The sequence below is a fragment of the Neopsephotus bourkii genome, unplaced genomic scaffold (genome assembly GCF_033783945.1).
Source record: "Neopsephotus bourkii isolate Nb327-2 ecotype Australia unplaced genomic scaffold, CSIRO-AGI_Nbou_v1 NB_333, whole genome shotgun sequence".
Classification (NCBI taxonomy): domain Eukaryota; kingdom Metazoa; phylum Chordata; class Aves; order Psittaciformes; family Psittacidae; genus Neopsephotus; species Neopsephotus bourkii.
In genome coordinates this window covers 1,883,349-1,900,807 of record NW_026900839.1, presented here as the reverse complement: position 1 = coordinate 1,900,807, position 17,459 = coordinate 1,883,349, and the positions used below count along the sequence as shown (strand labels likewise).

Genomic DNA, 17,459 nt, shown 5'->3' with positions numbered 1-17,459 from the left:
TAAAGAGGGGATTCCTGCAAGGGAAGGATGAAAAACGGCATAATTAGGGCAAAATGCTTTCATTACACCAACTTCTGATATGCTGCCTCGAGGAAGAGTTCCTCCCTGTGCAGAGTTCCTCACTCTTGATTTCTTTATCTGCCTCCTTATGGAAGGCTGTTACTGCTGCCTATTATGTGGCTGTTTAGGAAACTGTGACAAAGCTTTTAGTCTCCCATCTGCATTCCTGTCTGGAAAGCTCAGGACCATTCCTGAAATTGAGAGTGACAGGAAGTGTAATGTCTGACTACAGCTGTTTATAGTCCTAAAAGCAGTACATACAGTTCTTGGACATTTTATAGCTGCTTTTTAATAATCTGAAAATGCCTATTGGACTAGGTTTAACTGGGTGTTAAGGAACAAGCGTCGCCTAGCTTCCCAGCCCTCAATATGGGGGGAAAAGGGAAAGAAATAGCTGTTTTGATGCCAAAGTGCTTGATGCCATTGGAAATTCTTTTGTTTACCCCAAAACTAAGTCTTAGTGGTCTCTGGGTTGATATGAACTTCAGAGCATCACTGTTACTTGCCATGAAGCACTTGGCCATTACAGCAAGTACCATGTATTTGGTCGTTACTGTCCCTTCCACAGTTCTACTTCTCTTACAGCATCCTTGAACATCTGAAATACAGACTCGTCCTGCTCTGACAATGTTGTTGTGCTTCTCCCTTCAGACAGACAAGAACCAGACAGTGCTTGCACAAGCAGCATAGCAGTTGTAACTGCAGTTTCTGGCAGAGTTAGCAGTTCAGTCATGCCAGCTTCTAAGAGCAACACATGCAAGGAGAAGAAAAAGGGTGATAACAAAAATATCTTTGCAACAGTTTGGTTTTGTACCATCTTGAGATTTGTCACTGTTTAAACAAAAATAGGCATTAAAACTAGGTTGAAAAAGGTTATAAAACTCTCTACTTGTTTTGGAATTGCACAAACAGCTTTTCTGATTTTTGGATGCATTTCTGCTTCAGAAGCTTTTCTCCTTTTTCCATTAGAAGATATTGTTAGACTTCAAACACTGAGCTGGCTGTAGAGAACAAGAGTCAAGGACTTAACCTCTGCACATTAGTGTTAAAGAAATAGCCGCTTAGTTTGTAATGTTGGCCTGCTGTGAATTATGGGTGCTGAAGTCCCCCACCTTGGGAAAAGTCTCTTTGGATTCTGAATTAAGGCTCTGTGGAGTAGACTGGAGATGAAACACCAACAAATTCTCTCTTCTTTTTTCTCTCAGGGCTGTCAACGAATCGTGGAAGACTGGCAGAGAATACTAATGGTCCGATCTCTTGTTGTAAATCCCCACGAGGACATGAGAACTTGGCTCAAGTATGCCAGCTTGTGTGGCAAGAGTGGGAGACTGGTGAGCATGATCAGGCTCTACCCTCTAGAGCACCTTTTTAAACAGTTGGCTTTGTTGTGCTGCTTCAACCTTGAGCATTCCCAAACACTTTAATTGTCCACATGGGATGAGCTCTCCTCTGAGGGAGAGACTGGTCAGTTATTTAAATGCTAAAACTGTAACCGGTGTAGAGTTCATCCTTGTAGCCAAGGTTGTGTTTGTGGGACCTGGGAGCCTTGGAGCCCAATTTTTATTGGATGCTCTACATGAAAGTTCTCATGCAGCATTGGTAGTTATAATAGTGCTCTCTACACTGTAAATTTGACAGAGTGCTTTAGCACTGTTGTTATTGTTGAGCATTAAAATCCTATTTCAACATTCACCACAAGATTTATTACCAAAACTACTTGCAACAGAGATTTCACACTCTCTACTGGCTTCTGAAATGGGAATCTAATGCTCTGATCTCAGTGAAGATGTATGGTTTATTATGTGATATTCTTATGAGTCCAGGGAGCAGTAAAAAAGCTGCTGTTTGTTTTATCTGGAGGGTTGGAGGTATATTTTTAGTGGCAGGCAAGTCTGTGATCAATATGAAATGGAGGTACAAGTGAGCTTGTTTTAACCTGCTTTTTCTCTTTCCAACTTTCTCCAGGCTTTGGCCCATAAGACTCTTGTCCTGCTCCTGGGGGTAGATCCATCTCGACAACTGGATCACCCACTGCCAACAGTTCATCCCCAAGTGACTTATGCATACATGAAGCACATGTGGAAGAGCGCCCGCAAGGTACTGAAGAGCATCGTACTCTTTATGTTTCATTGCTCCAGTTTTATGCTGTGGCACACACATGAGCTTTTCATAATCCCCTGAACAACGTCAAGGCTGAAGGTTTTATTTTTGCTCACCTAGAAAAGCATAATGAATCCCTTTCCTTATTGTTATTCAGAAGATAAGCTTTCAAAATCTTCCTTTACAACACTGTAGTGACAGGGAAGGCCTGGCCCTAATTTTATTTCCTACGTGGAAAGATTATTTTTACTAAACCAGTATCAGGTACCCAAGGGATGCAGCCAAGATTAATGGTCTATAGTAGCAGCTCTTCTGCCCTCACTAGGGTTTTACTCTATGGGCTTGTACTTGACTTTTCATCCACTGTTCTGATTGCCAGGTTTCCACACTGTACCTATGGCCAGGGTTACATGTTGAAAGAGGGAAATAGGGGGGTTTTATTACCAGTCTTATAGACAAGTATCCTGAACAGTTTGTACTTAGTTGCTGAGCAGAACTGACTTCTATTAAGGACAGTATTGAAAATTTCTAACTGAAAGACAGCTGAAAAGTACATAGGGTTTTGTCATGGGAGCAATTTGGCTCCAAAGAGCCTGGGGTGAATGTTTTTGACATTGCAACACAGGGAGAATTTACATAATCAAATCCAATAAGCTCCAGACTGGATAACGTATCTATTTTTTTTTAATATACATTAAAGCCTCCATTTATCCTCATATTCTGCCCATCTTTTTTATTTTTCCTGTCTTTGGGATTGCCAGCACTGGAGCAGAGCCATTGCTATGGGAACATTGCATGACCTAACTATTCTCATTTGAATGTAAAAACCAGAAGGAGCTGCTGATGAGGCCCTGTTCTATTGGCTTTGTAAAATCATGCAGTGGTCTCTCACTTGCTTCAGTAAATGACCCAACAAGCATATGGGTCTTCTCTGCCTGTGTCTTCAAGTGAAAATGGACTTCTTTGTGTTTAGCCTCTGATAAAGAAATGGACAAGATACAGGAAACTGATGCCAGTTGTAGAAAGCAGAATGAAAGAAGGCATAAAGATAAAGGGGGTGGAAAAGAGAATGTATCTAAACTAAACTGATGCAAGAATATGTGGAGCCCATGAAGACAGGAGAAAATAAAAGATCAGAAAAGCAGCAAAGATGGGAAGGAGGAACAGATGTGGTTAGAATCGCCTCCTCTTGCTCACTGAATGATTTCCTATTTAAATACAGTACATAAGCTCTGTGTCTAAGGGTTTGGGTTTTTTCCTTCTAACACATTAAAACTGGGTGGTGTTTACAGTGCTGAGGGAGGAATACTTTACCCAAACTAGCACTAATCCTAGACCTGCATGTGAGGCTCGGCCCTTTCTCTGAGCGCTCTTCTGCAGGAAGGACTGAGTCAATGGTTCAGTCCTTTGAGGCACTTGGAAATTAGATACTTAAAATGCATGGTTAAAGGTGCTGCTGTGAGACAGAAGCAGCTATATTAGGGTACAATGAAGTCTGCAGTCTGGAGTGACTCTTAGTGTTTGGTCTGAAAGTGTTTGGTCTTGAAAGTGTTTAGAGAATTCTGGTACCAGAAGCATTATATGGTTGGGTGTATCCTGATGTCCTTGTTGAGTGTCATAATACATTGTTGTACCCAGTGGGGAATGTAGACCAGAGTTCATATAGCTCTGTGTGTTCACTTGATTTGGTATCCTAAGTAATAAGCTGCTGAAGTAGGTTGCTATGATAGGAAATGACCATTTTCTCTAGCAGAGGAGTTCAAGGTAGGCTGGTTGACCTAAAGCCTTTTCTTGCCAGTTTTCTTCCTGCTGGATCTGGCATCTAGATGGGAACCAGCCTCATAGCACTTGCAGAGCTGCACAAGAATCTTTTCTTACACATATAAAAAGATGGATAAGTAAAGCCTATTGTATTTCTTCTAACAAGGACCTTTGCCAGCAGCTGCATTCTGCAGACATATACCAGGACAAGGCTGCATACAGACTGAGCAATTCAGTTGTTGTCTCAGCCTTAAATGCTCTGCCTGTTGGTTTATGGTGATCAGTTTTCAGTATTAATAGAAACTAAAGAATGGATTGCTGGGTGTGTGCAGATATGAGAGGGGAAAGTAACTGTTTGGCAGTATCCTTTTGTCTGTTCTTAAGAAATAACAGCAAAATTATTCATAAGATTGATATTTCCCCCCTGCCCCCTTCTCACCAAGTATCTAAGTTACAGGCTGTGGCATGGCCCCTGTTAATGTGTGATACTTTCTTTTCTTTACTTTCTTTTATTGCACCCTGGGTTAATACCCCTTTTCCTGACAATTGACTTGTGCAGGCTGACGTTTGATCAGGATAGATGAGGCATTTCAGCTCAGGTTATTCCTGCCTCATTCTAAGGTAGCTTATTCCTGTAGATGGAACAGAAGTAAATTTGAGGCTTGAAAGCATAGTATACAGTTTCTGACCTGAAATCATAGAATCATAGAATAGTTAGGGTTGGAAAGGACCTTAAGGTCATCCAGTTGCAACCCCCCCTGCCATGGGCAGGGACACCTCACACTAAAATGATCTTGCACATTGAAAGAGCTTTACTTTAATTGTTCCCAGTGAAGCATGCATACTGTATTTTCATTAAATCTTTAATTTGGGGGTTTCTTACCCCATAATTCTTTCCAAGGAATTTCAAAACACGAATTCCCTCAAAATTTGGTAGTGAAAGTTTCTTTACCACTACTGCCTTATGTAATCTGCTGGTGAAGGAGCAATGTACATTTGTATTTCTTAAACAGTTTTGAAGGCTTTAATTTATTGAAGCAACTCAAAGTTTACATCCCATGGTATGTACTGGAAGCCTTGCCAAAGCTGAGGGGTTAGGAGGGAAGATCAGGAAGCTGCAAGTTTTCCTTCAGGCATTATTTTCTCAAATCATTTATTCTGTTTCAGGCCATAGCACATTATAGGGAGGCTTCTCTGGATTGTGATCCTGTCTGTTATTATAGTGACCTGGTCAGATACAGGTTGTAAGCTATGAACATCTGATTATTGGAATTGCTGGACTGTTTTCAATGTCCCTGCTCAATTGCAAATGAGATGTCTCTATATCATACTAGAACCTCACTCTGCATGGGCAGTAACAGGACATTCCCTGCTGCTTCCTGTACAGGTGACATTGTCACTTCGCCAGAGTTAAGTTCTTGCACATCAGCGTTTAATGGTGGCTTACCTTACGGTCGGGTTTGCTTTTGACTGTGTGTATGACATGAACGTGAGCCTAGCATTGGAATGAAGTAGTTCTTTGCTCATCAGTGTAGCAATTCAGTGGCCAGATTTCTGAGCCGTCAAGAATCATTAAGCTCTTCATTTACTCGGTGCTACATACATAGAGCATAAACTGGTTTTAGAAGGGTATAAATGGCTAAAGAGCTTTGAAAGGAAACAAAATGTATTTTTTTGCTTTCAATGAAAGTTGATTTCCACATTGTTTTCCTGTCCTATGAAGTTGTATTTAACCCCTGTGGTCCTTATTGCAACCATCATCCCATTGCAGATTGATGCGTTCCAGCACATGCAGCACTTTGTGCAGACAATGCAGCAGCAGGCACAACACGCTATTGCAACCGAGGACCAGCAGCACAAGCAGGAACTCCACAAGCTCATGGCACGGTCAGCATCTGGTGCTTGGATCCCCTTTAGCTGTTTAGTGAAACTGATGTCTTTCCTGATGAGATTGCAGGGTCCATGCAGATGGCACATTTAGATGAGACCCATGCTTTGATTAAAAGGATTGCTTCTCATTTCTCTGGTAGAGACCCCTTTGGTATTACATTCTTACCTATTAGATAATTCTCAGTGAATGTTACTGTGCCACATCAGTGTAAACAAGCTTGTCTTTGTCTCTGGCAGCTGGTTGGATTTTTCCAGCACCGTGGCTCGCTGGCAGAAGGCAGAACTCTCAGCATGGCTATTTGGTTTTCAGGACATCCAGTCAGTAGGAAAGAAACACTTCCCACATGCCTGGCACTTCTGTGCTTGGCAGCGTGTGCCCTTAATAAAACAGCAGTGCTTTGGGCAAGAGGTGCCCAGCATGTGATGGTCTCTTAAAATATTTTTGCATTAAAACCACATTTTACAATCTTCATTTCCTCTATGCATCTGGAGGTGCCAGATCCGTTGTTCCCAATTTAAAGAAGCAATTACCCAGGGCTTGCAACTGAAGGTTGGCTTTTTTTTTTAAGGAGGTATGCACTTAATTTGATTTTATGAGAATGGGAATTTGATAACACTGTCATCTAGTTTATTTTCAGAGTGACCATCACAGAAGATGTGAGTAATGAGCTGCACACACTATTTTTCTTGCACAATGCTTTCTGGAAAACTCAAAATATAGAAAGGGCAGCTGTGTAACTGTGATATTTAAAGCCTGCTGAGGGAATAAAGTATTAAGCTTTGCACAAACCTTCACAGCCCCACCCTGCTGCAGTAAAAATATGTTGTTGTCCCTTTTCTCTGGGAGGGGATGACTGAATGGGGTTCTGGCTTGGGGGAAGAGCAGTTGCTCTGTTTCCACTGTTGGTCTGTCACAGTGTTCTCTCCAGAAGGCTGCTTCATATGGTGATAAGTATGGCTAGCCAGCACTAATGCTGTGTGCGTTTTATCAATAGCAATGAAGTCTTCTGATGCTCTTGTTAGCTACTTCTTATTTTATAACTGATGTGAGGAGGAAAGTTTGGCCCCTTTCGCCCTGAAAATTAAACCACTTACTGGTTAGTTCCACACTTAGAAGTAAGATGTAGGTGTTTTGAACCTTTCATGTTAACACATGTGCTCCCAGTCTGCAGGAGAGTGGGTTTACCGTGTGAAATATCTTTCAGGTTTTAGATAAAGAAGTCTGCCTTCATTTCAGTTCTAGGTTTTGAGTCAATAATCCCTTTGCTTAACCAGGTGTTTCCTGAAGCTGGGGGAGTGGCAGCTGAACCTGCAAGGCATCAATGAGAGTACCATCCCCAAAGTCTTGCAATACTACAGTGCTGCAACAGAGCATGATCGCAACTGGTACAAGGTCAGTAAGGAAAAGCCTCCAGTACCATTGCAGAGATGAGTAAATTTGATCACATCCCATACTACAGCAAAGGAAGGTGTTCATAGGAAGATCTCCTGTAGCTATCTGCCTTGTTACTGCGAGTACAATTGAAACAACAGAGAAAGCAGCCCAAGGCAGCAGTGAGATTCCTGTTTAGAATTTTATCTGGCTCATAGAACTAGGCCACAATTCATTTTCTATTCTTGCTTTTGGGAGTCTCTCTCCTGTCAATTAACAGTGAAGGAGAAAGGATAATCTGAATGGAAAAAAATGAACTTATTCTCACTCTGTATAGCTGAACTAGAAAGTAGCCTTGTTGCTAACTCTCCAAAGAGCCTTTGATTTCAGGGTTGTGAAGTTTCAATTAATATTTGGTGCCAGCTCTTCTCTGAGGCAGCCGTATCCTGCATTCCTTCCCATTACACCTCCCCTAGTCCTAATATATTAATCTTCATTTTGAGCTTTGAAAAATTAAGTTGTATGTGAATAGCATGTGATGTAATTGTTTCTATAAAGCTCCTGGCCAACAACTCACTTGATGTTATTTAAGATAATAAGACAGTTAAAACTACAAGCAATTAGAGAAAGCAAAGCATTGGGTTGTCTGCAGGGTGTTACTTACTATTGTTGTCTGTGAACTCAGAAAGGTTAGATGATTATCTCTAATAATGAGAAAGTACAGGTTGCAGGAAGGATTCATCTTCCTTCTGACTTTTGTTCTCTCTTGTTGGCAGGCCTGGCATGCCTGGGCAGTGATGAACTTTGAAGCAGTGCTTCACTACAAACATCAAAACCAGGCCAGAGATGAGAAGAAGAAGCTGCGTCATGCCAGTGGAGCCAGCATCACCAGTGCTAACACTGAGGGCAGCAATAGTGAGAGTGATGCCGAGAGCACAGAGAACAGTCCCATCCCATCTCCAGTGCAGAAAAAAGTCACTGAGGTGCGCTTCTTCCCTCTTTATGTTGAGAGATTGGTATTTACTGCTTAGAAGTAAAATGTTACAGTGGGGAACAAGCTGCCATGCATACCTGGCTTGTGTGTGTGTGTACTCATAATTTACAGTGAAAGTGAGGAGGTTCAGGTTAACTCAGTCTTAAGGGTTTAAAACGATTAAACTAATGCAAATGATCGTAAGTTAACTGTGAACTATAGCAAAGGCATGGATGGCTGTTAAAGGTGATGATGTGTATAAACAGTTCTGCTGCTTAAGACTTTCATGAAAGACTGAGGAATAGTTATAGTAGGTTTGTAGTTTTTAGGCTGCTTTGCTGTCCATAGTTTTGCCAACAGACTGAAGTATATAACACTTCACAGTATGTTCCCTCCCAGGCTGAAAGACCTATGTATAGTCAAGCAAAACATAAATTCCAGAAGCAACATTTCCTTTGAAGAATATGAGCAGAAGTCAGCTATACTGTGTATTAGGCCTATGTGTCCACATATTTCTTCCTCTTTACCCTTGCTCTGTTGAGGATTCATGTGGAACAATGTGCTTGTGTACAACTAATGCAGTATTTTTCATTCCAAAAGGATTTATCCAAGACCCTCTTGATGTACACAGTCCCTGCTGTCCAGGGTTTCTTCCGTTCCATATCTCTGTCTCGAGGAAACAATCTACAAGACACTCTAAGGTACATAAAGCACATAGTAAATGAAATCCACCTGATAAGGGCACATGGTTTAACATCAGGTAGATGCTGTTTCTGCTTCTTGGTGTTATGTTAAACTAAGAGAATGCTTCAGTCTAAGCTAACCTGTTAGGTGGGTTGGCCTTTATACTGCTATCAGTAGGTTCTGAGAAGAAGCATCACTTGTAAATGGGTCTAAAAGTATTTTACTGAGTGGGATTTCTTGCTTCATTCCTAACTAACGTATTTCTTTTTCAGAGTCCTTACTCTGTGGTTTGACTATGGCCATTGGCCTGATGTGAATGAGGCTTTGGTAGAAGGAGTCAAGGCAATCCAAATAGACACTTGGCTGCAGGTAAGGAACACAACGGACTAAGATAAATCTCAGTTCTGAGGGAGCTTTGGGGTTTGTCGCATGATATCCATGATGAAGCTTTGCTAAACAGTCCTCTGTAGGCGAGTGATGAGAGCAGTGTGCAGTACAATTTGTAACTGATTTAACAAGCATCTTTAACAGATTATTGCCTTATGGAATGGCTTTTGTAAATAAATGAGAAAAGCTTTATTTCTTACCTGATCATTACACTTCAAGACACATCTTACTCTTTCCATACCAGGGTCATGAAGTTTTGCACAGAACACTTGTGATCTTACTGAGCTGTTCTGTGTTTCTGACACTGGAACTTTGTGTTATCCTCTGACCATTTCAAAGAGGAGCATCTGCTTCAGGGACTGTGAGGTCTCTAATTGATGGCAGAACAAATGGTGACCCAAACACATTTCAAGGGTGTTTATTTTACTTGTCCTTACTACTAGGTTATCCCTCAGCTCATCGCAAGAATTGACACCCCTCGACCATTAGTAGGACGTCTCATTCATCAGCTCCTCACAGACATTGGACGGTACCATCCTCAGGTAAGCTTTGCATTAGAGGAGGAATTTCCAAGGACTGATAGCCAGTAAGGCTAAATAAAACCTGTTAACACCACGTTTTGTTCTTCCAATTTGATGCATGCTCTCAAAGTCATTCTGCTGTTCGGTGAATTAAAGTCTTGTCAGCTTTTCAGATTGGAAGACTTTTAATAGCAAATTCCTATCACCTCTTTCCAGAAGCAAGCTTGCTTTCTCTTGTCTAGCCTTAAAGCTGTTATTTATTAATGCTTTGCTAATCTTTCAACTCATGTAGCTCTTTGGCATGGTTCTAAACTATTATTGGTTGATGTCCCTTGTAGGCTTTGATCTATCCCTTGACTGTGGCCTCTAAATCTACAACCACTGCTCGCCACAATGCTGCAAATAAGATCTTGAAAAACATGTGTGAGCACAGTAACACTCTGGTGCAGCAGGCAATGATGGTGAGTACTTAGTGTACCGTAAAGTGTATTGTGTTTCAGGAATGGGTGTTCCACAGGTATAACAACACAAAATGACTCATTGTTTTGTTCTAGTGCAATTAATTTGGAGTGGTTTTGCAATCGGTAGAAGTTACAGTATTAGTATAATTTGAACAGAATGCTTTAAAAAGAACCATAATGTTCTAACACTGAGTTCTTGTGTCTCCTTATGAATAAATTTCGAGGAGAAATAAATGAAGAATCATTGTTCAGTGAAGAGATAATGAAAAGTGAAAACAAAACTCACAGAGCATAGCATGGAAAGAGTAATTTAATTCATGTGCTATGAATTTTTTTGATGAATAAATGAAAAGTAATACTTTCAGGTCAAACTACACAAGTGAATGTCAAATGCATTAAATAAGGTGAGAAAAGCCTCTTCAGCTCCATGCAGAAAAACAAGTGTAACAGCATTGTAGGAGGTCTTGTGCTCCCTCTAGCTGCCAGCAACAAATATAGTCATAAGAAGAAAGTGGCTTTGTGTTTGTAAGTCGATATAGAGTCATAGTGTTTTTCTTAGGCATTGAATCACTTTTCCTGTCCTAAAACAGGTGAGTGAAGAGCTAATCCGCGTAGCCATCCTTTGGCATGAGATGTGGCATGAAGGGTTGGAAGAAGCATCTCGTCTGTACTTTGGCGAAAGGAATGTGAAGGGAATGTTTGAGGTGCTGGAACCACTTCATGCAATGATGGAGCGTGGGCCTCAGACTTTAAAAGAGACATCCTTCAATCAGGTATCACCAAATGGCCAACTACCTTCTGCATGCCCTCAAAACTAGGCAGGACCACTGCCTGCCCCAGATGTCTTACCTTACCTTACCTTACCTTACCTTACAAAGGACCTTTGCAATCTTAACACAAAGAGTAAATCTCTTGGGACTCATTACATCACATCTAGACTTCATTACTGACATTTGTCTTCAGATCTGTATCGCTTTGAGGGACTACAGTGCTACAGGGGCTGCAGTAGTACAGATTGCCCTGGAGTCTTATATCAGCTGGATGTCTGATAGGGTGTAGAAAACATACAGCTGTTCTGCAGTTAGTTCTTTTAACTCCAGTCTGCTTCACTTCATCAACCACTAGCACAGATAGTAGAGATGACCTCTCTCAAGTTAGCAAAAGGGATTGAGTTTCTGAGTCTACTGTTAAAGGGTGATTCCATTTCTTCTGTTGCCTCCTACATGAAATCTATTTGTGAACAACATTGTCTGATAAACTCAGTGAATGTCTTGATTCAGGAATTTCTGGATCTTTAATTCTGATAGGCTGTAAAAATGTGAGATCAAGTATTTGTAATGCAGTTTGAAAATAGGCTGTGATGCTCTTTGTCAGTTAAGAGACCTCTAACTGTTCCACTATAGTCTGTAGAAATGTTTTTCCTCTGTTGTTTTCACTTCCTCCCTAGGCCTATGGCAGAGACCTGATGGAAGCTCAGGAGTGGTGCAGGAAGTACATGAAATCAGGAAATGTCAAAGACCTAACTCAGGCTTGGGATCTCTATTACCATGTGTTCCGGCGGATCTCAAAGCAGCTACCACAGGTATGGGGAGACATACAGTTCTGTTGTGGACCTTACAGTGCAAGTTGTCAATACCAATCCTTGATGCATGTTTTTTGGTTATTAAAAACATTCAAACTTGGTATTCTGGAAATATCTCCATATGATGTGCTGCAAGTTTGCTGCTTCTGCAGCACTTCCTGCAAGCATCTTTAGTATTGACAGTTGCCTGAACTGTTCTAGGTCCCTCAACAACATGAACTCTTCACTGAGAGGAATGAATCTCATCAGTTATTTAACTGAAATTCTTGTGGTTGTATCTCTTCTGGGTTTTGTAGCTCACTTCTTTGGAACTACAGTACGTGTCACCAAAACTCTTAATGTGCCGGGACCTGGAACTGGCAGTGCCAGGAACGTATGATCCCAACCAGCCCATCATACGCATTCAGTCCATTGCACCCTCACTGCAGGTCATCACCTCCAAGCAGCGGCCCAGGAAGTTAACATTAATGGGTAAGAGAGAGCAGTTTTCTCTTAGTTCTTTTAGTATGTAAACAGTCAAACTTCATGTTTACCAGGTAAAACATCCTCTACATTTCCTTTCAGATAAGACGTTTCTTAGTGGTCTGGTCAGCCTGACTGCCACATTTTCCAGTTCTTGGGTGCACATGTGTTTACTCCTGTCTGTTTGTTCAGCAAGAATGAACTTCTGTGTATTAACTCCTTTGCAGGAAGCAATGGGCATGAGTTTGTCTTCCTTCTGAAGGGTCATGAAGACCTTCGCCAAGATGAAAGAGTGATGCAGCTTTTTGGGTTGGTCAACACTCTGTTAGCAAATGACCCCACATCTCTTCGTAAGAATCTCAGGTGTGTGCTGTGGGTCATCAGTGTGCTTGTGTACAGTGACACCCTATGTAGGTGCAGTGTCCAAGTGACCCTTGGCACAACCAGCTGGTTTGTGAGGAAATGGAAAATCTTGGAACAAAGTTAATTAAAAAAGAAAGACCAAAACAGTCCTAGAATTCAGAATAGGAGGAATTGTGTTCTGAGAGGATTGTTTGTTTTGTTAAATTGAAATCCCAGCCTGTAAATAGTTATAGTCTTTGAGGCGACCTGTATTTCATGGCAGTGAGAGCGCTGCCTCAAGAGCCCGAGAACAGGGGGGTTTGGCAAGGGGTTTTCCATTATAGTCACCAAATAGCTTGGTCAAGAGTCCCTCACTGCAGTTCCGTAGAGTCTCTGTCAAGCATGAACATATCAAATGTCATGTGCAAATAGTAGATCACTGTGGGTGATGCAACATGCACATTCTGAAAGCAGTCTTTCAGTGGAAACCACGTAAGCTTTGAGAATGTCTGCAGCCTGTCTGGCAGCAGTCTATCTAAGTGGATGTTTCAGGCCTGTTTGAAAAGAAGAGCAGAGCAGCCACTGAAGAGACAATTTAGATCAGAATCAGATTTAGTAGCAGTTGTTTTAAGCATCTTGAAATGTACCAATTCACAATAAACAACAATTTGATCTCTGATTCTCCCTTTTTTTTTCCTGTAGCATTCAGAGATATGCTGTTATTCCACTGTCTACAAATTCAGGCTTGATTGGTTGGGTCCCCCACTGTGACACACTGCACGCTCTTATACGAGACTACAGAGAGAAGAAGAAGATCCTGCTCAACATTGAACATCGCATCATGCTCAGGGTAAAGGCCAAAGCTGGCAGAGTTCTTGGTACATTCTTTTAGGACCCCAGTGTCTTAATGAAGAATAATGGTGCACAGCTTGTTCTTCGTTTGCCTGCTCTCTGATTGTTATTGGTACCTGCAATAGATGCAAAAATATCAGATAAGAGTTACACAATGCTACCAAGAGGTAAAATTGGCCATGCTTTTATTTGTTTCTCCTTTCCTGTTTTAGCAGTGACCACAAGTTGGTACCATCTGGTGACTAAAATGTGTTTGGAATTATGTGGGACTGTAATGTGCCTTATACAAGATGCCATGCTGCTGGCATTTACAAACATTGTGTCTAAGCAACAGGGCCAAAATTAGACAGACTGGAGACACTGAACATTACTAGAAAAGTTGGAATTGCCAGCCAAACAGGAAAGCACGCACCAACCCAGAAGACTTATTTGGATTATGGGTTTTGAAAAACTCTTACCAATTAAATATGGCTGTGGGTGACTTGGTGGATGCTAAATCATTTGTTTTCCTATTTAAGTCTTCACTGTTGGGTGGTCATTTCACTGGCATAGGTTGCCCAAAGAAGTGATAAATGCTCCATCCCTGGCAGTGTTCAAGACCAGGTTGGAGAGAGCCTTGGGCAACATGGTCTAGTGGTGAGGCCTTTATCTGTGGGGTTGGAACTGGATAATCTTAAGGTCCTTTCCAACCCAGACCATTCTATGATTCTGTGATCTCACTGTGTTTGGGAACATACTGGTCAGTCTCCAAATAACTTCAATATAAACTTGATATGAAGTGATTTGTGATTACTGTGTTTCTCATAGTACAGCCAGGGATTACTGAAGGTGGGGCTTTTAAGTTGCTGAGTGTCACTTTTCAATTGTAGATGGCTCCAGATTATGACCACCTGACTCTGATGCAGAAAGTAGAAGTATTTGAACATGCTGTCAATAACACAGCTGGTGATGACCTTGCCAAACTGCTGTGGTTGAAAAGTCCAAGCTCAGAGGTGAGTTCAGCACATGTAATGGCTTGTGTTTGTCAATCAGCATAATGTGGGATTACCTTCTCTGCAGAATAGATGAGAGGTGGTGTTTATTCATCATAAACTCCAGATGAATCACTGCAGAACATGTATCTTCGAATGTGTATCCCTTCACAAGGGGCCTTCTTACAAGGCTCAGAGCACAATGGTTCTGCCAGAGTGCTGTTCTAAGTACAAGACTGAAAGCTGAAGCTCCACATGCTGTGCATGGAGAGAGAAAAGCAGGAGCCTTAGAATATATTCTCTTAATGGCTTAAATGTCTAATTCAAGGTCAGAGGATGTTTGAAACCCCCTTATGCTTATAGAGTGTATTGAATCTAAGCATATCACAGTTTCCCTTTGTGCATAAAGCAGGTAGTTAATGTAGAAATCAAAATATAAGCTGAAACATGAGACATGCTTGCCTGGCTTTTCTGTTTTATCTCCACTTGTAGGTGTGGTTTGACAGAAGAACAAACTACACTCGTTCACTAGCTGTGATGTCAATGGTTGGGTACATTCTGGGCCTTGGGGACAGGTAAGTGAAGCTCTGAAGGTTTCTTTTAAATAAAAGCACAGACTGTGAAGGCCTATCAATTCATTCCTTGGATCTGTTCTTATGATAACATCTTTCATTGTGGTTATTGCTGTGTTGTAATGATACCATCTTTCAGGACCTAATTGTGCTGCCATTGTTTTCAGCACTGCAGGCAGGAGATGTATCCTGAGTACAAATAAGAGTTTCTTCCATTTTGAGAGGAATACACACAGGATTACATCAAGGACCACAGGTTCTAATTTGGCCCTTTCCTTTCACTCCCAGAATGGGGAATCTTTCTTCGTCCATTCTATAAAACAGAAACGTTGACTTTTGCCACCAGTCTGTGTGCTTCTGTGTGCTTCATGCATATGAGATAGTGATTGTTTTGCCAGGTCTGTTAGGACAGTACTCTACACCTAGCTTCTTGTGGTGGAAAGAAACACCATGACCAAGCATCACTTTTTGTTCCCTGAGGCAGCAAAAGGAAATCCAGAAAGTATTTAGTGGCATAGGTCTTCTGAGTCTCCCTCCAAATGGGTTCAGTACCACTACTTATTTTGCATTCTTTTTTGCTTGTGGGTACTTATTCTGTAAGGCAGGAGCCTTTAGTGCTATGTGTGTTGTCAGAGACACACATGAAGTCCCTGCTAATACTCACTAAAGATTGCTCTGGTCTTAAAACAAATGAAAGTTAATGTTGGTTTATTACTTAACATGGTGCTTTTTCTGATCTGCACTGCAGACATGTGGCAGAGGGAAGTATGTACAATCCAAATGGATTGGGTAAATAATAATAAACAAGGTAAAATGAATGGATCTTTGATTTAGTATAGGGTTTACTGTCAAAAGGGGACGTCATCACTTCCAAAATACTTTTGAAGACAGTGTTTTAGGTTTAAGATCTGTAATGCAAAAGCAGCTAAATCCTCAAATGTTTTCATAACATAAAGCTTTTATTCCTGATCTTGAAGGTCTTCATAATGAAATTATAAACCTTTGAAAATTGAATTAAAACAAATATGAAACAAGTCAGCATGAAAAGCAGCACTCTGGTTTTCCTGTTCTGGATTGATTTTTCTCTTGTGGTGGTAATCCAATTTGCATTACTTCAGCTGTAGCATAACCCATTATATTTTTCTATCCTGAGAAAATGAAAAAACATCAAACAAGTAGAAAAATGTATCCTGACTGAAAAATAAATGTTCATATCCAGGAAATGAACTGATGCTTCTGGTCCAATAGGTTGTTTATCTTCCAAGGTGAGAAGATCTCTAACTCCTGAGAGGTAATTACAGAAATAGTGTGATAGATGCACTGTCAGGAAGCTATTCTGTTCATCCTGAGATTGAAGATCTCAGCCAAGCAAGCTGTCACTGGCTGTTCTTGTTCATGAAGATAAACATCATTTCAGACTGGAGCTGCTGTGATTTACTGTGGGTTTTTATAACGGTCTGTCACCCTGTTTTTTCTCCTACTCCTTAATCAAAGGCACCCCTCCAATCTGATGTTAGATAGACTGAGTGGGAAGATCCTGCATATCGACTTCGGGGACTGTTTTGAGGTAAATCTTTGTATTTGGACATTAAGGTTTCTGTAGTGATTCACATTTTCTGGTGGAACAGAAATGAATCTATAAGCCAGGATAAACTGACTTTGGAGTGTGATCTCTTTGGCTCTCTTCTGGGCTTCACCTTACCTATAGGCAAGGTGAAAATAATAGACACTTTACCTCAGAGGCATGTGTTGTGAAATGTCCCCACATCGTGTCTTAGGGATTAGCTGACCACTGGAACAAGCAAAGAGGTGCTAACACCACTTGTTTCTGGAAGCAGTGTAAGCTGCAGATAGCCTGTGTTACTGGACACTCGCAGCTGGGCACACATTTGGGTTTTCCCTGTTACTAAGGGGAACTTCTCCCCAAAATCTGTGAGAACTGAGGAACTTAAAGCTGGGGCTTCATTTCATATTTGCAATACAACCTTTGAGATTGTAGCAAACCCCCCCACAATACTTATTAGCTTCATAAATAATAAGCTAGCTGTTAATCTACTGATTCTCCATCATCATGTGTTTAGGTTGCAATGACAAGAGAAAAGTTCCCTGAGAAGATTCCGTTTAGGTTAACAAGGATGCTGACAAATGCTATGGAGGTAAGCATCCCCTCTTTAATATAATGGGGATTGTTCCTATGGAAAAAGACACCAATTTCTCAGTTTTTCCTGTATTTTATGTGGTGGTAAAATCTCTCCACTCTTTAGGAACCAGAGGTGTTAATATTTCAGCTGCCTTTTCTGTAAGTTAAAATATCTCCTGTGATCTTTAGAGTGTATTACAGTGGAAAGCAACTTTTTAATTGATGCAAAAAAAAACCCTGAAATTCCTCCAATTTCTTAGGCCTTCCTTAGTTTCCTCATTTCAGTAGCTGTTTGCCTCAAGCAGACAAAGCCAATGACATAGTACTTC

The 17,459-nt window shown here is 41.1% G+C and overlaps 1 protein-coding gene across 3 annotated transcripts in view; it reads left to right on the top strand.

The window, feature by feature from the left end:
• Window positions 1-17,459, top strand: part of MTOR (mechanistic target of rapamycin kinase) — a 64,015-nt gene that overhangs the window by 42,484 nt on the left and 4,072 nt on the right. For 2 of the 3 annotated variants that reach the window (XM_061347989.1, XM_061347988.1), the window contains 18 exons: window positions 1,266-1,391; window positions 2,026-2,157; window positions 5,693-5,808; window positions 7,087-7,204; window positions 7,960-8,166; window positions 8,757-8,857; window positions 9,113-9,209; window positions 9,671-9,769; window positions 10,087-10,209; window positions 10,800-10,982; window positions 11,657-11,791; window positions 12,088-12,262; window positions 12,481-12,616; window positions 13,298-13,445; window positions 14,317-14,439; window positions 14,911-14,993; window positions 16,485-16,557; window positions 17,072-17,146. In XM_061347989.1, the coding sequence (XP_061203973.1) occupies window positions 1,266-1,391; window positions 2,026-2,157; window positions 5,693-5,808; window positions 7,087-7,204; window positions 7,960-8,166; window positions 8,757-8,857; window positions 9,113-9,209; window positions 9,671-9,769; window positions 10,087-10,209; window positions 10,800-10,982; window positions 11,657-11,791; window positions 12,088-12,262; window positions 12,481-12,616; window positions 13,298-13,445; window positions 14,317-14,439; window positions 14,911-14,993; window positions 16,485-16,557; window positions 17,072-17,146 (2,250 nt within the window). The other variant, XM_061347990.1, reaches the window with a different exon arrangement.